This window comes from Mastigoproctus giganteus, chromosome 3 (genome assembly GCF_048544385.1).
Source record: "Mastigoproctus giganteus isolate SK-2022 chromosome 3, ASM4854438v1, whole genome shotgun sequence".
Classification (NCBI taxonomy): Eukaryota; Metazoa; Arthropoda; class Arachnida; order Uropygi; family Thelyphonidae; genus Mastigoproctus; species Mastigoproctus giganteus.
Window position 1 is genome coordinate 213450105 of NC_143577.1, and position 26579 is coordinate 213476683.

The following is a 26579-nucleotide window of genomic DNA, read 5'->3' on the forward strand; positions in this document are numbered from 1 at the left end:
AAAATGGAAAGTGGAATTCAATGTGGTATCATCAGCAAAACTATGGATAGGATTTTCAGTCAATGGAAGAAGGTCATTAATATACAAGAGGAAAAGAGTGGGGGAAAGAACTCTACTGTGGGGGACTCCAGCATTAGTGCAGACATTAATGCAGGGAATAACTTTGATATTATATATTTGGATCTTAAAAAGGCTTTTGATACTGTTGCACATGGAAGACTGCTGCACAAATTGGAGCAGCGTGGCAGTGGTGGCAAATTGTCGCTATGGATAAAGGGATGGTTGAGTGGCAGAAGACAGAGAGTGGTAATTAATGGACACTGCTCATCGTGAACTAATGTTATTAGTGGAGTCCCCCAGGGTTCAGTGTTGGGTCCATTGTTGTTTTCTGTATTTCTAAATAATATTGATGATGGTATATCAGGCTTAATGTCCAAGTTTGCAGACAATACAAAGGTTGGCATGGTTGTTAAGGACACTACTGACGCTATGCTGCTGCAACAGGATCAGGAAAGGTTGAGCAGATGGGCTGAGAGGTGGCAAATGAAGTTTTAACATTGACAAATGTAAAGTACTACATATGGGAAACAGCAACCCCAGAGCAACGTATCAACTCTGTGGTACTATACTGACAGTGGCAGAGAATGAAAAGGACCTGCGGGTAATTGTGCAGGCAGATATGAAGTTCTCTGAGCAGTGCAGACGGGCTTCAAAAATAGCTCATGGTGTTTTATCAATGATATACAGAAATTTTTCTAGCAGGGATAAGGAGGTGATTATTCCCTTGTATAAGGCAATGATCAGGCCGCACCTTGAGTACTGTATACAGGTCTGGAGGCCTCATTTTAAGAAGGATGTATAGCTGTTGGAACGAGTACAGAGAAGGGCAACCAGATTAGTGAATGGAACAAAGGGTTGCTCTTAGAATAATGGCTTAAGTTTTGCAAATTACAGTGTCTGGAGACTAGGCAACCGGCGAGGTGATCTGATAGAGGTGTACAAAGCCTTGAATGGTTTGAGCATGCTCAATGCTGATGGGATACTGCCTCTTGCAGAATAATCACCTGAGAGGGTATAAATTCAAATTGAGGAAAGACAGATATAGGACAGATGTGCGGAAATTTGCCTTTAGCCAGTGGGTAATTGGTTGGTGGAACAGACTTCCATCCCTTGTTGTGGAAGTTGATAGCCTAAATAAATTTAAGGCTCAGCTGGACAGATATTTCGAACGAACGGAGGGGTGAAGTGGAAGGGGTTTTTTTTTTTTTTTTGGCTGATGCTGCATAAGCTTTCTTTCTTGCATCATATGCCTCTACTAATGCTAAAGCTAAAGTTAGAAGACAGAGAGCCATCTACCATCACCCTCAGTGAGTGCTCAGAGAGAAAACTGGATAACCAATTACAAAAAACAGTTGGCAAACAATAAGATAGAAGCTTGTTTAGAACACCTTTATGAAAAACAAAACACGATCAAAAGCCTTTGAGATGTTAAGAGCAACTGCTTGTGTTTCACTAAACTTTTCCATTGAATTTGTTCATAAATGGGTAACATAAGCTAGAATATCACCAGTGGATTGACACTAACGGAATTCATACTAGCAATCATTGATCAGATGGAAGGTTTCTAAGTAGTTTAAAAGTTGGCAGTTAATTGATTTCTGCTTTACTTTAGAAAGAGTAGAAGTAATTGCAATGGGATGATAATTGGATGGGAGGGATTTGTCACCCTTTTTAAGAACTGGCTGGATATGAGCAAATTTCTAAGCAGAAGGAAAAACACCTTTGAAATAAGAAAGTGAAAAAAGGCGGCAGAGAACAGGAGTAAGTTCAGGAGCACAGGTTTTGAGAACAAGTGGAGAAATACCATCAGTACTTGGAGCTTTCTTAGCATCGAGATTCGTCAAAATGCTTCTGACATCCTTTTGACAGAAGACCACAGGAGGCATTGAATGGAGCATAATGGGAATGGTGGGAGGTGTTTTACCAAGATCATTAATACATGAGTTGGAAGAAAAATGGGATCCTAGAAAATCAGCTTTATCCTTGGCTGAAGTGACAACAGAACCGTCTGGTTTTGACCGAGTTGAGAGCAGAGATGGGCAAAAGTTGCGGCCAATAGCTTTAGCAAGAGACCAGAATACTCAGCTTCCATTAGGGCAAGAACCAAGTTTTCTACTCTTAGCCTTTTCAAAATCTAGTTTGGACTGATTAATAACTGCTTTACAATTGTTATGAGCTTTGGTGTAGGCAGAAAGTGAAACTGAGGAATTGGAAACAAGCCAATTACAATATGCAACATTCTTTTCTTGAACAGCCTTAGCACATTTATTGGAAAACCAAGGTTTAGATAAAGGAAAAGATTTTAAATTGGCATGTGGAATAAAGGATTCCATTCCTACAAGAATAATTTCACTGATACGATCTGAGCAAACGTTGACATCAGTAGTTTTGAAACAGTAATCCGACCAAGGAAAAGAAGGAAAGAAATCTCGCATGTCATCCCATTTTGCATTCTTGTAATGCCAAACAACACGAGGTTGGGAATAGCCATGAGATAAAGGCTCCATTGGAGAAGAGACAATCACCAGGTTGTGATCTGAGGTGCCTAAAGGACCACCTACTTCAACAGTGTGTACTTAGAAATGTTGTTAGTGAGAAAAAGATCAATTGTGTTGGCTGTATCGTTAAGATTGTCCGGTATTCTTGTAGTTAAATGAACAGTCTGTGCAAGGTCATTAGTAATTGCAAAAGCCTCTGCATTTCATCAGCCGGGTCGGTAAGACTAGACCCCCTGCTTATGTTGGTTTACACCTGGGTGGTCTCCCACAGTGTGCTTGTGCATGGGGATTATACCCAGGATTACTAACAGTCACACCATTATGAAGATGCAAGCAGAGGATTTGGCTGTCACAGACCGTCCGGACTAAGCCGAAATTGGGTCCACTTGACTTGAGTGTCACCCGAATATCAGTTCCATCAGCGTTTTAGACTCCCACGTAGCAAGTACAGCTTGTCTGGCATATCTGAGAGAATGTCTGTGACAACCTCAAGGGTCAAATTGTGTGAATGACCAACTTACAAGTTCCAATCAATATCTGGAAAGTTAAAATCCCCTATTATAATATATTCTTATTTACAAGCCCACCCTGTTTGTCTGAATAGAGTGTTATAATCATCACAGTCATTTGGCCTGTAACACACTCCTACTCTCATTTTTGTTTTCTCAGTGCTTATGTCACACCAAACTGACTCAACATTGTATTGGTCACCCATGTAAACTGGTTGCACTGCGTCATATTTAATATGCTTCTTAACTAAGAGCATAAGCATTCCCCTCCCCCTCCTGTTTTGTCTGTTCTTTCTGTGCCCATTATCCTCCCCATATTCAAATTTTCATCCTTTATGTCTGAGTGACACCATGCTTTTGATATTCCCAAAATGTCCACATTTGATGGCTCAGTCAGTACTTCAAATTCATAAAATTTATTTTCTGTGCTCCGAACATTCATGTACATGCAGGTATACATACACCTCTTTTTACTTTTAGTTACCCTGACACAGTTATTTATTTATTTATTCCACAATGACCAACAGCAGAGCTTTAAATCCCTGACACCATGCTTTCCAAATGCTGTATGTTCCAGTAGAATCAGTGTAAAAATTACTTTCACTTCTGCTTGGTTTTAAGTTAGTTACGTTTTCTCTTCACCACTAAAGAAAAACTGGTGCTGGTTATTCAAGAAGTTGCTACTCATTTGGAGAAGGGATTGTTGAAACTGAAAAGTGAAATGTAGTGCACTGTCATCAGCAAAATTATGAATTGGATTTTCAGTCAATGGATGGTGAGAAAAGTGAGTGAAAGACAATCTTTGAGAACCTTGGCAGTAGTGGAATCACTCTTCAGACATCATAATTATTTGTCGAGTTGTTTAAATAAAATTAATTTTTTGATTTAATTATTAAAAGGCACTTATTTGTAATACCACAATTTTCTCATTTTTTTTTTTTGTGTATAAGATGAGAGAACCTTATTTTACCTTAGTTTAGATAATACTTAAAGTGATTGCCTTTTAAAAAATTCTAAATTGCTTAATTCTTAAATTTTTTTCTCTCATCCATCATATCTGAAGTATCTTTTCTTGGAAAATTTCGTGTAATTTGATTAATTTATGTCAAGCTATGCAAGAACTTGAATATAAGTTTGGAATGTAAGATAGAGGTCATCCAAGAAAATTAAATGTTCAAAATGAATCCATTAACCAGATTAATGCTAATGTAGAATATTTATTCAAAACATTAAATATTTTAAGTAGTATTGGCATGTTCTTTTATTTCAGTATGAAAAAAGTTATACGAATTGTACAAAATTATGTTGATATTTTCCCATTTTTACACAATATTAGTGATTTGAAAAATATAGATGATGCAAATCTCACTAAACATTTAAAACATGTAGTTTTATGAGTGATTTTTTTTTTTTTTTTTATGTTCATGGAAGTGATCTGCTCATATAACTAAAACTGTTTTGAAATATTGTTCCTCTCAAATGTGTATCATAAGAATATTTAAAAGCAATATCTTTTAATCAAATAGAAGGTGTGTATCTAAATAAATATATAATATTGCAAATAAACTTATAAAGTGAACTCTGATAACTGTCACTTTAGTGGAACGAAGTTTCTTAAAGATAAGACTGATTTAAAATTACCAAATTTTCCAGACCATAAGGAACTCAGTGCTGATGGGATTCTTCCTCTTGCTCAGAATAATCACCTGAGAGGGCATAAATTCAAATTGAAGAAAGACAGATGTAGGATAGATGTGTGGAAGTTTGCCTTTAGCCAGCAGATAGTTGGTTGGTGGAACAGACTTCCATCCTTTGTTGTGGAAGTTGATAGCCTAAATAAATTTAAGGCTGAGCTGGACAAGTATTTGGAATGAACAGAGGAGTGAAATGAGAGCGTTTTTTTTTTTTTTTTTTTTTTTTTGGCTGATGCTGCATAAGCTTGCTTTCTTGCATCATATGCCTCTGCTAATGCCAACACTATTTTTTTTTTTTCTAATAAACATTACCTAAATTCCTGTGTGTCTTATGGTTTGATTGTGTCTATGTGGTGAGTGTGCCATGCATAGCTCTTATTAATTGCATGCCCACCTAACGACATGAAAAAAATTTATGGTATTTGCAGTTATCTATTATATTATTTATTATTATTAAATACAATTAATTATGGTATATACAAATATACAATTATTTATCTTGCATGTACAGTAATTGCTTTATGTAGGAAAAAGTCAGCAATGAACCTATAGATTCAATTCTGCAGTTATTGCTAAAAATAATTAACCTGAATAACAGCAATTTAGATATCCAACCAGCTGAATTTGAACCCAAGCTGTCAGCCTCAACCACCCATTAACTTGCTGGCAAAAAAAATACTTCCTGTATTCAGTCTAATCCTCTCACTGCATAATTTGAATTTATGGCCCCCAGTTCTGGAATCATTTATAACAGTAAAAGTTTCATTCCCCATTCATTTTATATTAACCCTCACTTCACTCAAAACTTGTTTCTAGTTTCTAAGCTCTGCAGCCCAATGTATCTGAAGTCTTAAGCATTAGAGCTTCTCATTACATTATTTCTCTGAGGACAAATACTGTATTTATTTGTTAAATTTAAATTATTAAATTTATTTTATAAACAAAACATTCTTTCAATTGTTTACTACAAGTGCTTACATGCATATACAGTAATTCTTTTATGCAGTTAACAAATATTTGGTGAAGTGGATCAGTAGTACACGGGAGGGATATTGATACCAGTAGCTTCTGACAATCTGTTTTCAATATGGCACATTGAAAGTAGATTGGCATACTGCAGGAAATGGCTTCCCATGGTTACTGCTTAGCATACCACAATGAGATTTTGCACATCTTTTTTAGTAAATATGCAAGTCCAGATTTTAAGATAGAGCCCATCAAAGGAAATGGGGGGGGGTCCAGGAAATGAAATTAATACTGATGCATTAATGTTATGGATGATTTTAAAAAAATTAATTGTACATCAATATTTCCAGATTTTTACACAGCAATTTTAAAAATATCATATGTAAAACCATATGAGTATTTCAAAATATCTTTTGAAATACTCATATGGTTTTACAAGACTGGAAGTAACCTAGTTGATGGTTTAAAATTGCTTTCAAATATTGTTCCTTTCAATTGTGGAGTAGAAGAATATTTAAAAACGATTTGTTCAAACCTAATAAAGGATTTATCCAAATATGTGGTATTATGAATAAAATAACAGCTCCAGTAACTGTTATTTGAGCTAACCTAAGATTTGAAAAATTAAAACGTCAAAAATTATTTTTATTCAATGAACAAGGAACGGTTGAGAGAATTTACAATACTATCTATAGATAATGAAATGAGAAAAAGAACTTGATTTCCCAGATATGTTAAAAACTTTTATGTAAAAAAGTTACACAAGTTACTTGGAAATTATCTCTATTTCTGCTTGAGATCTTTAGTCACTAAGTCATTTTAAAATGTATGTATCTCATTTAATTGTAATACAAGTTTTAAAACAAATTCTCCACTATACTCTCACTCCATATCAGAGGAGAGAGCATCTGACTTGCTACTTTTCAATTTTTGTGCTAAAGGAATTAAGAAAGCAACCAGTGTATTTTTCATGTAAATTAAGTGTAACCAGTGTCTGTTATTCTCTAATATTTCATATTTACACCACCTGGTTCATTTATCACTTATGAAGGAAAACAGGCCTTATTAATTTTCCTCAACCCCTTTTCCTTCAGTTCATTAAGGGCAAGTTACTGCTATGGATATTTTTTATACACTTGTCAGATTTTCTGCTAAATATCTATTATTATTATGTTAGGGTCATCCGAAATTTAATACATAAACCTGTATTCGTGCCTGTAAGTTGCATGTGTTCTCTGGTCGATTTGCCTGTTTTGCTGGACGAAAAAAACCTTGCTATCTACACCTGAGACTGACTATGCTCAGCCACTTAGTGAAAAAAGCCCATTAAAGTTCCTCACATCATCGACAAGATTTGAACCCAGACCTTTTCCATCTGGTGTGGAGGACAGTGACAATACCATTGCTACCTATGCAGATCCTGAATATCTAGTTGCCAAACTTTACAATTCACATCTAAGCCATTATTCGTGTATATTGGTATATAAAATTATTTTCTCATTTCATATTGCTTTGCCCTCATCACCAGTCTCCTAGCAGTTATTCAAACTCTCATTAGGTGCTACTCCATATATCTATGGAGTATGATATATGGATTAGCACCTAATGAGAATATGATATAATAATAAAGTAACTGTTATGTATGTGCAGCACGATAATGACATTTTATCTACTAACAGCTCCTGTAAATCAATGACAGTGCATTCCTAAACTATTTACACCATGGAAAAAAATTTCATTTCAGACTAAATCATTACACTTTGGACTTTTTCTTTCTCAATCACTCTTTTTTTTGTCCAATCTTATACTCAATTCCTTGAGCATTTGGGGAGCAGAAATCCTGCTCCCCAAATGCTCAGAGTTCAATTCAGAAGTATTTAAGTTTAGTTGCCAATTTTTGGACCATATTAGCAACAGTAAAAGAAGCTTATAGAGCATCAGCAACAAAAAAAAAAAAAAAACATATCACCTGTCTCACCCCTCTTGTAGTTTATCTACTTCTAATTTGAATTTATTTAAACTATCCACAACACAATATGGAACTTTGTTTCAAGAAAAGTCAACCACCTACTGGCTGAAAAATTTCTGCACACCTCTCCTGAAACCATCCTCCAATTTGAATTTAGTTCCCTCCTAGTATGTGAGACCTGTACTATGAGGGAACTAAATTCAAATTGTCTGAACAAGAGAAAAGCTTCAGTTCCTGCAATTTGCAGAAATGAACCTTTATGATGATAAAGAAATGAACAGACCAGGTTCAGAAATGAACCTGGTATGAGCACCCATTTGTTTCCCTGACCCATCTTGTTGCCCTGCTCTGCACCTGTTCCAGCAGATCTACATCTTTGCTAAAATGCATCCAGACCTGTATGCAGTACTCCAGATGTGGGCTAACACTTATACAATGGTATCATCACCTTATCCCTGCTGACAAAATTCCTATATATCATTGACAAAATCCAAAGAGCTATCCTCGCAGCTCATTTTCACTCCCCAGAAAACCACATCTAAATGCACAAAGATCCCAAATCGTTTTCATTCTCCACTACCCTGAGTGTATACCACAGTTGGTACATTATTCTGGGATTACTGCTTACCCATATGCATTTATCAATGTAAACTTCAGTTGCCATTTCCCAGCCCATCTGCCTTTTTCTAGTGTTGCTACTGCAACAAAATAAAAAAAAATTACCTAGCTCGAAATGTCAAATACCATTCCAACTTTCAGATCATCAGCAAACTTTGACAGCTTCCCTTAAGTTCTCTCATTAATAGTCTTAAAGAAAATTAGAAATAGAAGGTCACAAAACAGATCTGTGAGGAACTCTAAATTCCCTTTATCTACCTGTCATTTTTGACCCCATTTGTCTCATAACTTTTAGCTAGCTCGTGTTACCTCTACCTCTAATCTCAATTGTTCCAGTTTAGAAAAAGCCTGGCTTAAAGTCTAGGTTTGTTAATTATTGGTGTTCTGCCTGTCACTATACTCTATCTCCCATAATCACCATTCCCTCTTACTTCATCCCATAGTCCTCATGAAAAACTCCTTTCTCACTTTATCAGTCCATTTTGTCTTTTCATATCTACGTGTCAAATCTTTCTAATCCAGCATTTTACATTCTCACTGTCCATGTCTCTACTGCCTAAAGTACCACACCCCATGCCAGACATACCAATTTCTAATCTCACAAAATTATTCTCTTCTCAAAACCTTTTTTACCAATTGCTATTCTTATTTTATTTCTCTCCTCTTTTCTTCTTCCACCATTCAGCTTCCCAAACGCCTATACTCGGTCTTCTCAATATTCTCATCACACACCTATTGACCTGTTTCTGCAATCTTTCCTCAGAACCTTCCGCCATTGCCATCATCCACAAATTTGATACTATTAATCTTTTCTCTCATCTTCACCACACTATTCTTCATCATCCATACTTTCTTTATAAAATGCCTCTAACAATTTCTTCTACATATACAGTGGAACAAAAAAGTAATGAGGTTGAATCAAATAAAGCAAAATAGAGATAAGGAACATATTTTCTTACTTGTCTCGTTCAAAATAGTTCCCACTGGACCGAATACACTTGTTGCATTTTCCCTTCAGACCTTAGAATGACAAGGAAAACTTGTCTGTTGTGATGGTTCTGTTGTTACATTCTTATGAATGTCATAAACACTGTCAAATTGGTGTCCTTTCAATCACAGTTTCAAGTTGGGGAAACAAAGTCTGCTCGAGCGAAGTCAGAGGAGCAAAGAGGTGCTTCAGCTCTGCAAACTGCCTGCATGTGAGCCAAATAGATTTTCCTCACCATGCAAAAGTGTGGAACAAACTTAGTGCAATTTTTTTTCCCAAGTGCATGAGATAATTACTTACCTTATCGATTCTTTATTCACATTTAACTCACTTGCTAGTATCCTCATTGTTAATCGTCTTTCACTTGTTAGTGTATTAAGAATTTGCAGATAAAGGAACCACTAGGTGACAGTGATCACAGTGTACTGATGTGGGATTTACTTAAAGATATAATTACCATCAGGGGTAAAGGAAAGGGTTTTTGCTTCCTTAAAGGTGAGTACAGTGTTCTTAGAAAGTTTTTAAATTCTGTACAGTGGGATCAACTGACGATGTTACCAACAGTAAATTCTAAGTGGGAAGCATTCAAGGAATTAGTCGTGGAAGCTATTAAAAGTTTCATACCTAGTAAGAAATATTGTTCAAGGTTTAGTCCTAAATGGTTATCAAATGAACTAATGAAACTCGTGACAGAGAAGAAAAATGCATGGGATGCATATAAATTATCAAGCGACTCAGAAGCCTATCGCAGATATAAGCTAGTTTGTAATCAGGTCACAAAGGAGGTTAGGCAGGCAAAGGCAGATTACGAGAAATCTGGCAAAGGATGCTAAGAAAAACAGCAAGGATTCCTTTACTTATATAAACTAAAAGGAAGGGGATGAATCTGATTGGTCAACTTGATATCGATGTTTCGACTGTTGATGATCCTGCTCAGATAGCAAACAAACTGAATGAGTATTTTGCATCTACATTCACACATGAGGAATTATTAAGGTTTGAAAATGGCACAAGGTTATCAAATTGTAGCAGGATACTTAATGATTTTGTAATAACTGAAAGTAAAGTGGAGGAGAAATTGTTGAAGTTAAACATAAGAAAAGCACCTGGGGTGGATGGGATCTATCCAGTTATATTAAAGGAGGCGGCAAAGCAACTAAGCAAAACCTTAGCCATAATTATGAGAGCATCCTTGGACTCAGGAGAGTTCCCCACGGACTGGAGATGTGCAAATGTATCCCCAATTCACAAAGGGGGGGTTTGAAGGGTGATACGGGTAATTACAGACCAGTTAGTTTAACTTCTGTTCCGGGTAAAATAATTGAGCCACTGGTTAAAGATGCATTGCAGGATCATCTAGACAAGATTGCAGCAATAATTCAGACACAGCATGGGTTTGTTAAAGGAAAGTCTTGTCTGGCAAATTTGATAGGATATTATGATGTGGTTACAAAGGAACTGGATGCAAAAAATAATTTTGATATCATATATTTGGATTTCAGGAAAGCTTTTGACACTGTTGCGCATGGAAGGCTATTGTACAGATTGGAGCAGAATGGTATTAAGGGTAAGTTGCTACAATGGATAAAAGGATGGTTGAGTGGAAGCAGACAGAGAGTGGTAATCAATGGGTGCTGCTCTTCTTGGACTAATGTTATTAGTACAGTCCCACATGGTTCGGTGTTGGGCCCACTGTTGTTTTGTATATTTATCAATGATATTGATGACGATATATCAGGCTTAGTGTCGAAGTTTGCAGATGATACAAAGGTTGACAGGGTTGTGTGCTATATATATATAATGGCAGTGTGCTACTGCAACAAGATCCAGAAAATTTGGGTAGATGGGCTAAGAAGTGGCAACTGAAGTTTAACCTTGACAAATGCAAAGTACTGCATATGGGTAGAAGTAACCCCATAGAAATGTACCAACTGTGTGGTACTACACTTAAGGTGGTAGAAAATGAAAAAGACCTGGGAGTAATTGTGCAGTCAGATATGAAGTTTTCTGAGCAATGCAGGTCATGGGGTTTTGTCAATTATATATAGGAATTTTGCCAGCAGGGAAAAGGAGGTGATTGTCCCTCTGTATAAGACAATGGTCAGGCTACACCTTGAGTACTGCGTGCAGGTCTAGAGGCCTCATTTTAGGAAGTATGTAGATTTGCTTGAGCATGTACAGAGAAGGGCAACAAGATTGGTGAGTGGAATGAAGGGATCCTCTTACCAAGAGAGGCTTAAGTTCTGCAAATTGCAGTGGCTGGAGACTTGGCACCTGCAAGGTGATCTGATTGAGGTGTATAAGGCATTGAATGGGTTGAGCATGCTGAATTCTGATGGGATCCTTCCACTTGTTCAGATTATGAACCTAAGGAGGAATAAATTCAAATTAAGAAGAAACAGATGTAGAATAGATGTGCGGAAATTTGCCTTTAACCAGCGGGAATAAACTTCCATCTGTCGTTGTGGAAGTTGATAGGTTAAATAAATTTAAGAAGTAAGTCGACAGGCATTTGGAAGGAATGGTGTGATTTTTTTTTTTTTTTTTTTTGGCTGATGCTGCATAAGCTCATACACTTGCTTTCTTGCATCACATGCCACTACTATGTACGCTGACTACAAATTTGGCTGTAAGTCATTTTCGGTCGGCCACTTCGAGGATCGTATGCTATATCTTCTCTTTAAAACGCGTAAATCACCAAAATCTTTGTGTTCTGGGCTGATTCTCATCTCCATAAACTTTGTAATATTCCATGTATTTCAGTGCGACTTCTTCCCAGCCTTGCACAAAACTTGATGTTGATCCATTTTTCCATTCTTTCGGTTCTGACGTGAATTTAGACACAATGCACGAAGGGTCCGTACATTAGGCAACTTAAGAGCAACTGGTTTGGGTTGGCGGGATTGGCAAGGTGTTTCTGTGCTTTTCTTTATTGATTCTTGTGTGAAAAAGGCCATAAATCTTTCTTCCACCGTTCACGAGATTCGAACCTATCCTTTTTCCACGCATTATGGGAGGACATACCTTCACAACGAGTTGCCATAATATTTCACTACTTCGAATAAGTAGTGGAGAACTAATGTTACTTATTCTCAGATGGAAACGGTGCCGTCTGGGTGGTGGTATCCATCTGAGAATGAGTAATATTAGTCTTCTCCTCAGGTGAAGCGTTACTTATTCGAATTAGTGCAATGTAATGGCAACTCGTCATGAAGGTATTCACAATATGAGATATAACTTAAAACAATGCCGTTTTGCTAACATTCTGTTAATTCAGATTTGGCTATGTATTATTGATGCTTTTGCACTATACTTATATATAGGGAGGACTATGATTATAATGGCTGCTACCTAAGAAGTAACACCAGGTAAGAGAGTGATTAAGGAAGACTGTGCGAAGTTTTGAATCGTTTTTCTCAAAAGAATTTTATGGAGTAAATCCTCAATTTCGAGAAAAACAAAAGGGAAGTGGTTCCGGCTACACTCCACTCCAGGTCATTTTCTGCACTAAATAATAAGGAAGAGGAAATAAGGGGGAGTTGGACTTCATAATTCCGCGCTTTGCCAAAAAAAAGCAAATGATTTATCTTCCCCAGACTACAAATTATTCCTGCAAAATCAAATTTACGCTGAAGGAACGGTGATTTTACAGTGCAGAGAAAAATAAAAGAAATACAACAAAGAAACTGGCGGCTATTATTCCAAAATCTTAAAAAATATCTAAAAATTTTAAATTAAAAGATCTTAAAAATATTTCTGTCAGCGCTGCAGGTACGTCTTGAACAGATAGATTTTATGAGATCTACCTGTTCAAGACGATTTTTTTGAAAATATTATTTTAATCCTAGCTTTTTTGGCCTCAATCCTGTAAATTTATTTTCGATCTTTGTATTCCGAAATACACAAATATGAAGCATCAAAGTGATGCAATAGCATAACAATACTACAGAATGATGAAATGATACCTTTAGGTGTCATGGTTTCGTATGGAAGAAGACTCCAATATTAGTAGTGTTAAACGATTCAAGAAAGCAGATTATACCACATCAGTCTGAAAAAAATAATATATAATAATAAAATGAAATAAACACTTCCCACATCACCTGTTCATCTCCTCTAATAATTTGTCTAGTTCTTCTTTGAATTTATTCAAACCACCCACTTCCACATCATCAGATGGAAGTTTTTCCAATGATCAACTATCTTCTGGCTGTAAACCAATTTACGCATATATATCCTGCAATCATCCTTACCCAGTTTGAATTTATTCCCCCTCATATGTGTAGGTTGAGCAAGAAGAAGGATGCTATCAGCATTGAGCTTACTCAATCCATTCAAAGCCCTAAACACCTCAATCAGATGAATTAACTCACAAGTGCTTGTTTCCAGACGCTGCAAGTTCCAGAACTGAATCTTTACTTGGTAAGAGGAGTTATTCAGCGAGGGGAATGCCAGAGGTGTATTCAACTCTGGCAATAAGCTAGAGAATCTTGTAATAACTGAGAGTAAAGTGGAGGAGAAATTGTTGAAGATAAGCACAAGAAAGGCACCAGGGGTGGATGGGATCTATCCAGTTATATTAAAGGAGGCAGCAAAGGAAGTAAGCAAACCCTTAGCCATAATTATGAGAGCTTCCTTGGACTCAGGGGAGGTACCCATGGACTGGAGATGTGCAAATGTGACCTCAATTCACAAAGGAGGATCAAAGGCTGATACAAGTAATTATAGACCTGTGAGTTTAACTTCTGTTCCCGGAAATATATGGAGGCACTGGTTAAAGAAGCATTGCAGGATCATCTAGACAAGACTTCAGTTATAGCTTGGACACAGCATGGTTTTGTTAAGGGGAAGTCTTGCCTGACCAATTTGATTGGATACTATGATGCAGTCACAAAAGAGAGCTGGATGCAGGGAATAACTTTGACATCATATATTTGGATCTTAGAAAGGCTTTTGATACTGTTGCACATGGAAGACTGCTGCACAAATCGGAACAGTGTGGCATTGGAGGCAAATTTCTGCTATTGATAAAGGAATGGTTGAGGGGAGAAGACAGAGCGTGGTAATCAATGGACACTGCTCATCGTGGACTAACGTTATTAGTGGAGTCCCTCAGGGTTCAGTATTGGGTCCATTATTGTTTTCTGTATTTATAAATGATGTTGATGATGGTATATCAAGCTTAATGTCCAAGTTTGCAGACGATACGAAGGTTGGCAGGGTTGTCAAGGACACTACTGACGCTATGCTGCTGCAACAGGATCTGGAAAGGTTGAGCATATGGGCTGAGAGGTGGCAAATGAAGTTTAACATTGACAAATGTAAAGTACTACATATGGGAAACAGCAACCCCAGAGCGACGTATCAACTCTGTGGTACTACACTGACAGTGGTAGAGAATGAAAGGGACCTGGGGATGGTTGTGCAGGCAGATATGAAGTTCTCTGAGCAGTGCAGACGGGCTACAAGAGTAGCCATTGGTGTATTGTCAATGATATCTAGGAATTTTTCTAGCAGGGATAAGGAGGTGATTATTCCCTTGTATAAGGCAATGGTCGGGCCACACCTAGAGTACTGTATACAGGCCTGGAGGCCTCGTTTCAAGACGGATGTAGAGCTGCTGGAATGAGTACAGAGAAGGGCAACAAGATTAGTGAATGGAACAAAGGGGTGCTCTTACGAAGAAAGGCTTAAGTTTTGCAAATTACAGTGTCTGGAGACTAGGCACCAGCGAGGTGATCTGATAGAAGTGTATAAAGCCTTGAATGGTTTGAGCATGCTCAATGCTGATGGGATTCTTCCTCTTGCTCAGAATAATCACCTGAGAGGGCATAAATTCAAATTGAGGAAAGACAGATGTAGGATAGACATGTGGAAATTTATACTACCAATTTTAAACACACACACCAACCGTTTATGACTGGTTGAATAATGAAATAAAATAAAATAAAATGATAGAAAAGACTGTAAAATAATATTTACAAAAAACTTTTAATCATTTACAAAAAGCTAAACTAAACTATAACAAAAGTAAAATAAGTAAATAAGTTAAAATGCATTAAAATATAAATATAAAAGCGATAAAAAAGACGATAAAAAAACACTAGAGCTTTCGGAGGTGTCTTCCTCCTTCCTCAGTAATAGTGAGACTTAAATGACACATCCTTAAATACCAGGTTCACGGCACACGTGGATGACCAGGCGCATACTCAGCATTCCTTTCACTTGTGCCGGAACCGGAAGTGGACTGGACACGTGGAAAATTAAAACGTTTGTCTCTTGTCAAAACCACCGCCTCAAAAAGGGGGTGAAGCCTAACTCCCCTGTCTCTGTTTATACTATTGTTACCAGAGGATCCAATCCACAGACTTTCCAGCCACTTGCGGTCCCTGAATCTGTGCGCCCGGTCAAGGATGACAGCGTTGTCGGGGGAGATCTGGTGTTGTTTTTCCCAATAGTGCTCGGCAATGGCGGATTTATTGAGCTCTGCGGTCCGTATCGCTCGTGAATGTTCTCCCAGACGGTCCTTGAGACGCCGTCCTGTCTCCCCCACGTAACATTCCCCACAATCCGGGCATGTGATCTCATACACGACCACACTACTAGAATCCCTAGTAATGGGGTCTTTGACCTGTGACACTACTGTGTGCAACCTCCGGCCCGGAAGCTGCACACAGCGTGTCTGAAAGTCGCGAAGCATCCTGGCAATGCGATCTGACAGGCCCGGATAGTAGGGAACATACACTGTGGTAAGCGGTACAGGCGGAACTACCCGATTGGGCTCTTCCTCTCTGTTGTATTCATCAATGACCCTCTGGGGGTAACCGCACCTCATAAGATCCGTCGTGATTTGCCTAATTTCCTTCTCCCCCTCCTCAGGGGTAAACAACACCAGATCTCCCCCGACAACGCTGTCATCCTTGACCGGGCGCACAGATTCTGGGACCGCAAGTGGCTGGAAAGTCTGTGGATTGGATCCTCTGGTAACAATAGTATAAACAGAGACAGGGGAGTTAGGCTTCACCCCCTTTTTGAGGCGGTGGTTTTGACAAGAGACAAACGTTTTAATTTTCCACGTGTCCAGTCCACTTCCGGTTCCGGCACAAGTGAAAGGAATGCTGAGTATGCGCCTGGTCATCCACGTGTGCCGTGAACCTGGTATTTAAGGATGTGTCATTTAAGTCTCACTATTACTGAGGAAGGAGGAAGACACCTCCGAAAGCTCTAGTGTTTTTTTATCGTCTTTTTTATCGCTTTTATATTTATATTTTAATGCATTTTAACTTATTTACTTATTTTACTTTTGTTGTAGTTTAGTTTAGCTTTTTGTAAATGATTAAAAGTTTTTTGTAAATATTATTTTACAGTCTTTTCTATCATTTTATTTTATTTCATTATTCAACCAGTCATAAACGGTTGGTGTGTGTGTTTAAAATTGGTAGTATGAATAATCCCAACCTCAGAGGCCTTATTGCAGATATGTGGAAATTTGTCTTTAGCCAGCGGGTGGTTGGTTGGTGGAACAGACTTCCATCCCTTGTCGTGGAAGTTGGTTGTCTAAATAAGTTTAAGGCTCAGCTGGACAGGTATTTCGAACGAACAGAGGGGTGAAATGGAAGTGGTTATTTTTTATTTATTTATTTAATTTTATTTTATTTATTTATTTTTTTTTGGCTGATGTTGCATAAGCTTGCTTTCTTGCATCAAATGCCTCTACTAATGCTAATGCTAAAAGAGCATCCCCTTCACTAACCTCGTGTTTTTTCCGCACCTGTTTAAGAGATCCACATACTTCCTAAAATGAGGCTTCCAGACCAGTATGCAGTACTCAAGATATGGCCTTACCATTGCCTTATAAAAGGGAATAATCATCTCCTTTTCTCTGATTGCAAAATTCCTATATATCATTGACAAAGTCCCATGAGCTGTCCTAGCATCCCTACTCAGGAAGCTTCATACGTGACTGCTTAATAATTGCTCCTCCCTTCATTTCAGATTTTAGCACCACACATTTGAGATGTTATTCGGGGATTACTGCTATCCATATGCAGTACCTTGCATTTGTCAATATTAAACTTCACTTGCCATTTCTCAGCTCATCTTAATTTTTCTAAAACTTGTTTCAGTAGCATATCCTGATTATTATCATTTACCACCCTACCAATTTTCATATCACCTGCAAACGTAGACATTAAGTGTGTGTGTTTCCTTGTTCAATATCATGAATAAATAATGAAAAACAATCTGTTCAATGAGCTCTGTGTAACTCTGATTACTAATCACAGTAATCCAAGAATAGCAGTGTCCATTGATAACTAAACTCTGTCTTCTCACACTCAATCATCCCTTTACCCATTGCAGTAACTTGCTCCTAACGCCACACTGTTTTAAGTAGATTATGTAACTTTCTTGACCGATAGTGTAATATAGTATAGCCAGGTACTATTCTTCCCATTTCCAGTTTTCATGTTTTATATCGGTACTATTTTAAAATTCAGTACATAATTCAGAATTAAAAAGAAAGCTGATTCTTTTGTTGGAAGGTGTCGCTTTATGTTGTCCATTTGTCATGAGAATTGGGGCATTTATGTTATTGCTTTCTAAGTTGTTTTGAGGCACCCTGTATAGCTATCGCGTGCTTTAGTAAGGTCTAAGTTGGTGCATTGTTATTATTTACTTTTTGCCCTTAACATTTGCGTGTTATTTAATTTTTAATCGAACTGGAAATGAAAATGGCAGTTTCAAGAATTACTGTTCTCTTATTCGCAAGCTTTGCTGCTATTTCTACATTGCTTGCCAAACTTCAGAACATTGTTCACGTCGGTGAGATGTCAGCTGGTGAAAATGCGGCTTTCGTGGCAGATGATAGTATTGTCCCGTCTGATAATCTAAATCATCTCGTCTGGTTTATGCAGGTCGGGGATGCTACACTGTCATTTTATAATTCCTCAAGTTACATATGGTATTTAGTCTTTAGGTCTTTTCAATTTTTTGATATCTTAAACTTTCTTCAAAAGTTAACTTTCGTTAGATTGTCTTAAGGTTTGTTGCCACATAAGCACTGGTAAGCTACTATTTTTTGAATGGACAGTTTGCTACTTTTCAGGGGGGAAAAACGACTTGGTGAGCCAAAATAAATAAACATCCACATATTAAATTTATATATATTTTTTTATTTTTCCTTCGAACAAACATGCTTGAATTTAGTATTGGATCAACGGGTTCTGCCGAACACCCCCATAACTTGCTCATAAAGATACATTCATATTCAGATAAATATGAATTAATATTTGGTTATTGCTTTTGCATAGTATTAGGGTTTATTTCTAAGACAGTGATCTTTAAAATTAGGGTTCCCGTTACACTATCTCATTCATTTACGTGTACCATATCAGTCAAACTTTCTTTATGACATTTATACTTATCAGTATAAGTGAATGTTGATATAGATGGAAAATTGTACAGAAGGCTTTAAGTCATTCAACTGTCAAGTTAAATTTAGAATTATTTAAGTTTTAAATTGGTAGGAAAAAACTATGGATATCTCCTCTCTCCATTTATAGTTATGTAATGTTATGTTGATAATTAGAGCATTGATTTGTTATAAGTTAGGTTTCATAAAGTAGCTGTTATTCAGCATGCACATTTGGGGAAAATTTATCATTTATTGGATTTAACATATTTTTTAGAGAACTACCAAGTCTTACAGTTTCGTTATACTGATATACCGTAGCTTTTTTTAAACAGTATATGCAGTTTCTAAAGGATTTTGAACCCTGTTGATATTTGATCAAATATTTGTTTGGAATGATGTTTCCAAATGAAATGATTGTGAGAAATATTTGAAAAACTGTGCTGATGCATTGAGAGTGAATGACTTCCTATCAAATGATTATTTATTTAGAGAAGGCTTGACTTTGCTTACTGGAGGAACTTTCAGTAAAGGCTTTTCTTCCCTTGGGGCAGTGTTTAGATTATCTCAGAAGAATAGTGGTTTCAACATACATGCAAGCTGGCCTAGAATGTGCAATTTATCATATTATGCACTAATTTATGATGCCTTTAGTCACTTGCCAGTTACGTTAAACAGATCAAACCAATCAATTAGTCCTCATTGTAATGATTCTTTTAATTCACATTAAAAACAATAATAGTTAGTTTGAACCCCCCACCATTTTTTCCTTCTATCTCTTTATACTTTGGTTATTATTACTCCTATTTTGAATTACAATGGTTGAAAAGTTTGTCAGGAGATATAAATTTAACAGTGGTTAATTGCATATAGGTATAAATAAAAAATCAACTTTCTCCCCTTAGATTGATAATAAAAAAATTTGCATTTGTTATTGGAGAGATTCAGAAACTTTCAGAAGGCCCCCCCCCTCCCCAAGCTTTAAAAGGAATGAATTATGTTTTTAAAGAGCCTGGTATTGGCAAGCATCACATAAAGGAGCTTTTTAAAATCATGGAAAACTTTTCTTAACTTTTATGTGACTGGTCAGTAGCTTAGCAATCTCATATGATGCTCATCTCTCTGGTTCTTATTGATAATGTCTGACACTTCATGTTAGTCAAATTAATGTTACGATAACACCACTACAATTTTAAGTGGTGCCTCCGTAACAGTGCATAGCACATGCTTCTTGATTACACCGGGGTTTGAGCCTGTGATCACCAAATACAGAGGATGCAGAAAGGTCAGGGAATAACCACCGCATATCCCCGGAGCAATATGGCCTTAGTTGCTAATGCTCCTAAAAACCAAATAACAAACAAAAACAATTTTAAGTGAATATCATATTTCAGGTACAACCTATTAAATACCAAACTTTAAGGTAACTTAAAATTATAAAACAAGCTTAGATTACTTAAAATAGGATAATTAGTGGTTAGTTGAGAACTATCATTTAGGAAACAGTGTTATTCAGTAAGGTCAACTAAGGTGGACTAAAAAAAAAAAAATTCAAAAGTTTGTCAAAACACTAGTAGTAAGTAATGATATTTTGAGTGATAGTTGTTAATCAACATTGTGTTCATGTGATTGGATGGCTATGTGGTGGGATTTGTGTATTGATATTTCTCAGGGAGGGGAGAAGTCATAGAAAAAGGGTTCACCATTTGCATGTAATTAGTAGAAAGGTACAATTCTCTGCAATTGCATGGGGATGTTTCAACGTGTGCTTGATGTCAAATCAATTTGTACACTTTGCCGCATTCAGTTTTTGATCATGATGTCATTCTGCTCTCACTGAAGAGGCAGAGTACTCAGTATACTAAAGCTTTTGCATATGCAAAAGTTTAACTTAGAAACAACATTATTCATGATTTTGCCTAAGTTACCAATTATAATTTTAAATTTTATGGCATCACCTGAATAGGCGAATCTACTATACATTTAAAATTCTTAAGGTGCTACTTTCAAATCTAGTGGCTTCTTGTCCTACTAGCCGCTGATGAAAAGGCAGTTACCTTAAAGGCAAAAAATGTATTTGTTTTCAAGACACAGCAGTTTTGTCTAATAGCATTCTTCAATAGTTTTTCTTGGAAGTACTGGATTATACACTTATCAGGTGGCTGAAGAACAGATGCCATGTTAGGTATCAGGTACTAAACAGCAGCCTTGGGCTTGGATCAAAGTACTGCAAAAACCTTGGGAGGTGCATTATGGCCACAGAAGCCTATGCACCAACAACTACCAAAAAAAAAAAAAAAAAAAAGCTGATTGAGAATTAGAAACGTGATTTTGGCAGTAAAGGTAGTTTGTGACATGCTGTATTTCTTTTTGTCCTTTGCATATGCCTTGATTGTCACTGTATGAAACATTTTCTTCCTGTCAACATTGCTTTTAAGGACCATGCTTGGGTTGGAGGTTGAGAAGACGAAAGAAGATATTTGTTGACATTGGACTTGAACTTCTGTAGACTGTAATTTTCAGGAAATACGTATGAAGGAAGGTTGTTCCAGAAAACGGCAGTTGAATGAATAAAACGAGGAAGATGAAAAGTTGGTTCTGTAAGTTTGAAGTTGGACAGTAAATGGATGTTGGCTGGTGGCGGCATGTGTTTGGACCGTTTTGAAAGAGACAGCGGGAATTATAGAGGCCAATTCAGAAGAACAGTGCCCTGGAAGTATCTGTAGAAGACGCATGCAGCAGAAACAGTACGTCTATGAGAGAGCGAGTGGAGAGACTCTATTAGAGATGAATCATTAATTAATCTAGCTCTGCCCTCTTCTCAATGGAATCAAGAAGCCTGAGGGAGGTTTTGGGGGCACCACCCCAGATGTGGGAACAATATTCCATGGCGGGGCGGATTTGCAATTTATACAGAGTGAGCAGCTGTTTGGAAGAAAAGTAACGCCAAGAGTGAAGGAGAAAACCAAGTTTTTTTTTTTTTTTTTTTTTTTGATGCAGAGGAAGCAATATTTGTAATGTGCTTGTGCCAAGAGAGATTAGAAGTCAGGGTAATCCCCAAGAGAGAGATATCATTTTGCCTAGAAATCTGAGTGTCATGAAAGATAAGCATAGGAGCAGAAGAATCCTTTTTGCGAGATATAAGACAAGACTGAGTTTTAGAAGGGTTGAAATCAACTAAGTTGTCTTTGCGCCACTGGAGAATTACCTGAAGATCGGCATTTAAGGAATTGGTAGCAGATTTTTGAGAAGTTGAAGCTGATTGAACAGGGCAAGGTTTCTAAAAATGGAAAGTGGAATGCAATGTGCTATCATCAGCAAAAGTATGGATAGGATTTCCAGTCAATGGAAGAAGGTCATTAATATACAAGAGGAAAAGAGTGGGGGAAAGAACTGAACCTTGGGGGACACCAGTATTAGTGGAGAAGTTAGAAGACAGAGAGCCATCTACCATCACCCTCAGTGAGTGATCACAGAGAAAACCGGATAACCAATTACTAAAAACAGTTGGCAAACCATAAGATGGAAGCTTGTTTAGAAGACCTTTATGCCAAACACGATCGAAAGCCTTTGAGATATCAAGAGTAACTACTTGTGTTTCCCTGAACCTTTCCATTGAATTAGTCCATAAATGGGTAACATAAGCAAGAATATCACCAGTTGATCGACACTGACGAAATCCATACTGGCGATCGTTGATCAGACGGAAGATTTCTAGGTAGTTTAAGAGTTGGCGGTTAATTGATTTCTCCATTACTTTAGAAAGAGTAGAAGTAATTGCAGTGGGACGATAATTGGATGGGAGGGATTTGTCACCCTTTTTAGGAACTGGCTGGATATGAGCAAATTTCCAAGCAGAAGGAAAAACACCTTTGGAATAAGAAAGTGAAAAAAGACGACGGCAAAGAATGGGAGTAAGTTCAAGAGCACAGATTTTGAGAACAAGTGGAGAAATACCATCGGGACCTGGAGCTTTCTTAGCATCAAGATTCATCAAAATCCTTCTGTCATCCTTTTGATGGAAGACCACAGGAGGCAATCGAATGGAGCATGTTGGGAGGTGTTTTACCAAGATCATTAATATATGAGTTGGAAGAAAAATGGGATGCTAGCAAGTCAGCTTTATCCTTGGCTGAAGTGATAACAGAACCATCTGGTTTGGAGAGAGGTGGGAGCAGAGATGGGTAAAAATTGCGGCCAATAGCTTTGGCAAGGGACCAGAATGCTCGGCTACCATTAGGGCAAGAAGCAAGTTTTCTACTCTTAGCCTGTTCAAACTCTAGTTTGGACTGATTAATAACTGCTTTACAACTGTTGCGAGCTTTGGTGTGGGCAGAAAATGAAACTGAAGAATTAGAAACAAGCCAATTACGATATGCAACATTCTTCTCTTGAATAGCCTTAGCACATTTATTGGAAAACCAAGGTTTAGTTTAAGGAAGAGATTTTAAAGTGGAATGTGGGATAAAGGATTCCATTCCTGCAAGAATAATTTCACTGACACGATCTGAGCAAACATTGACATTAGAAGTTTTGAAACAGTAATCCGACCAAGGAAAATAAGAAAAGAAATATCGCAGGTCATCCCATTTTGTATTCCTGTAATGCCAAGCAACACGAGGTTGGGAATAACCATGAGATAAAGGCTCCATTGGAGAAGAGACAATCACCAAGTTGTGATCTGAAGTGCCTAAAGGACCTCTCACTTCGACCGTGTACTTAGAAGGGTTGTTTGTGAGAAAAAGATCAAGCATGTTGGCTGTATGATTAGGATTGTCCAGTATTCGTGTAGGTAAATGAACAATCTGTGCAAGGTCATTAGTAAGTGTAAAAGACTAAGCATCTCAATCAGCTGGGTCGGTGTGACTAGAAAACGGAAGCCAGCTGGAGTTGTGAACATTAAAATCACCAAGGAAAATTACCTCACTGTTAGGAAAGTTGGACTGGAGAAAGTCAAGTTGCAAAGAGAGGAAGTCAAAAAGCTCCAAGTGATTAGTGGAGTTGGGAGAACAGTAGAGACAACAGATGAATTTTACACAATGAGGTAGAGAGATTTTAAGCCAGAGAAGATCAAAGAGATTAGATTCCAAATTGCCAAGTCTCTGACAGGGAATATCAGAACAGACATATGCACAAGCACCACGTTTGAGGCAAAAGGAATCATACAGCAAATAAAACCATATAATAAATGCTGGAATAAAACCAATAATTTATTTATTTCATAAATAAATTGTGGGTAAAGTACCTACCCGGCAACCCAAAGGTCGCGGGTTCGAGTCCCGCCTTGGGCTTAGATCAAAGTACTGCAAAAACCTTGGGAGGTGCAATATGGCCACAGAAGCCGATGCGCGAACAACTACCAAATAAAAAAAAATATAAAAAAATCATAAATAAATTATTCGTTTTATAAATGGTCCTTGAGGTTGTCACAGACATTCTCTCAGATATGCCAGACAAGCTGTACTTGCTACCTGGGAGTTTAATACGCTGATGGAACTGATATTCGGGTGACACTCAAGTCAAGTGGACCCAATTTCGGCGAAGTCCGGACGGTCTATGACAGCCAAATCCTCTGCTTGCACCTTCACGATGGTGGGACTGTTAGTAATCCTGGGTATAACCTCCATGCACTAGTACATGGTGGGTGACCACCCAGATGTGAACCAAAGTAAGCAGGGGTCGAGGTGTGGCGCCCACACTACATGGAGGAACACCGCCCCTCTATGTTACCAGGCAATACTAGGTGGTAGATGACTCTCATCAACCGGTGAAATCCCAGCACTTTGCTTATTGGAAGCTTGAAGTGGTGGAACCCATGTTTAGTCTCTAGAGCTAAGGTCCAGCCAACCCTTCCCTATCTCTTCCATCATGCAGTATGATTGATGACTTTTGAGGTTATGATAAATGTCGTGGCGAGATCCAATATTCCTTACATTTCGAGGGTACAGCTCTAAAACGATTTTCACAGGCCGGCCGCTAGTTAGTACACCGGACCAAACCTATTGGTAACTCTCTAGGAGGCTTCCAGATCAGCTAGTGTATAATCTTGCTACCTCTACTCTGCCAGATAGTGACTGGAGGGAGTCCGAGTAGTGTGTATGCGGGGAGCATTGTCGAGGCCACGTTATGTCAAGGATCTGGGTATATTCTTACCACATGTACGCCATATCCAAAAATTTCATTACTTCATACAGCATGTCCCACCCACATTTTATTACTATTGAATACACCATGAATAGTCAAACTAATAGAGCAAGCTTATCTGCAAAAAAATCTAAACCTCCCAAGGACTTCCTAATTCATTTCACAAATATACGTGATCTCAATTCTAATCTCAACGATGTCCATTTCCACTTGCAGTCTTCCAAACCCCATGTACTTTTTCTGACAGAATCTCAGTTATCGGTTGATTCAACTACTGCTCATCTCAGATGTCCAAATTATTCTCTGTATGATTCCTTTCACCTCAAAGGTGGTACTTGTGCATATGGCCGTTCTGATATTCCCTGTCAGAGACTTGGCAATTTGGAATCTCCTCTCTTTGACCTTCTCTGGCTTAAAATCTCCCTACCTCATTGTGTCAAATTCATCTGTTGTCTCTACCGTTCTCCCAACTCCACTAATCACTTGGAGCTCTTTGACTTCCTCTCTTTGCAACTTGACTTTCTCCAGTTCAACTTTCCTAACAGTGAGGTGATTTTCCTTGGTGATTTTAATGTTCACAACTCCCAGCTGGCTTCCATTTTCTAGTCACACCGACCCAACAGGTCGAGATGCTGAGGCTTTTGCAATTACTAATGACCTAGCACAGATTGTTCATTTACCTACAAGAATACCGGACAATCATAATCATACAGCCAATACGCTTGATCTTTTTCTCACAAACAACCCTTCTAAGTACAAGATTGAAGTGAGAGGTCCTTTAGGCACTTCAGATCACAACTTGGTGATTGTCTCTTCTCCAATGGAACCTTTATCTCATGGCTATTCCCAACCTCGTGTTGTTTGGCATTACAAGAATGCAAAATGGGATGACCTGCGAGACTTCTTTTTTTCTTTTCCTTGGTCGGATTACTGTTTCAAAACTTCTGATGTCAACGTTTGCTCAGATCGTGTCAGTGAAATTATTCTTGCAGGAATGGAATCCTTTATCCCACACTCTACTTTAAAATCTCGTCCTTTATCTAAACCTTGGTTTTCCAATAAATGTGCTAAGGCTGTCCAAGAGAAGAATGTTGCATATCGTAATTGGCTTGTTTCTAATTCTTCAGTTTCATTTTCTGCCTACACCAAAGCTCGCAACAATTGTAAAGCAGTTATTAATCAGTCCAAACTAGAGTTTGAACAGGCTAAGAGTAGATAACTTCCTTCTTGCGTAATGGTAGCCGAGCATTCTGGTCTCTTGCCAAAGCTTTTGGCCGCACCTTTTGCCCAACTCTGCTCCCACCTCTGTCCAAACCAGATGGTTCTGTTGTCACTTCAGCCAAGGATAAAGCTGACCTGCTAGCATCCCATTTTTCTTCCAGCTCATGTATTAATGATCTTGGTAAAACACCTCCCACCATTCCTAACACACTCCATTCAATGCCTCCTGTGGTCTTCCGTCAAAAGGATATCAGAATGATTTTGATGAATCTTGATGCTAAGAAAGCTCCTGATCCTGATGGTATTTCTCCACTTGTTCTCAAAACCTGTGCTCCTGAACTTACTCCTATTCTTTGCCGCCTCTTTTCACTTTCTTATTCCAAAGGTGTTTTTCCTTCTGCTTGGAAATTTGCTCATATCCAGCCAGTTCCTAAAAAGGGTGACAAATCCCTCCCATCCAATTATCGTCCCATTGCAATTACTTCTACTCTTTCTAAAGT

At 37.8% G+C, this 26579-nt stretch overlaps 1 protein-coding gene across 1 annotated transcript in view; it reads left to right on the plus strand.

The window, feature by feature from the left end:
• The first annotated feature begins 18034 nt into the window (after positions 1-18034).
• LOC150088669 (transmembrane protein 62-like) overlaps positions 18035-26579 on the plus strand; it is a 366503-nt gene continuing 357958 nt past the window's right edge. Inside the window, exon 1 of the mRNA XM_090370285.1 lies at positions 18035-18217. Coding sequence (XP_090226411.1) covers positions 18035-18217 — 183 coding nt within the window. The remainder of the gene's footprint in view (positions 18218-26579) is intronic.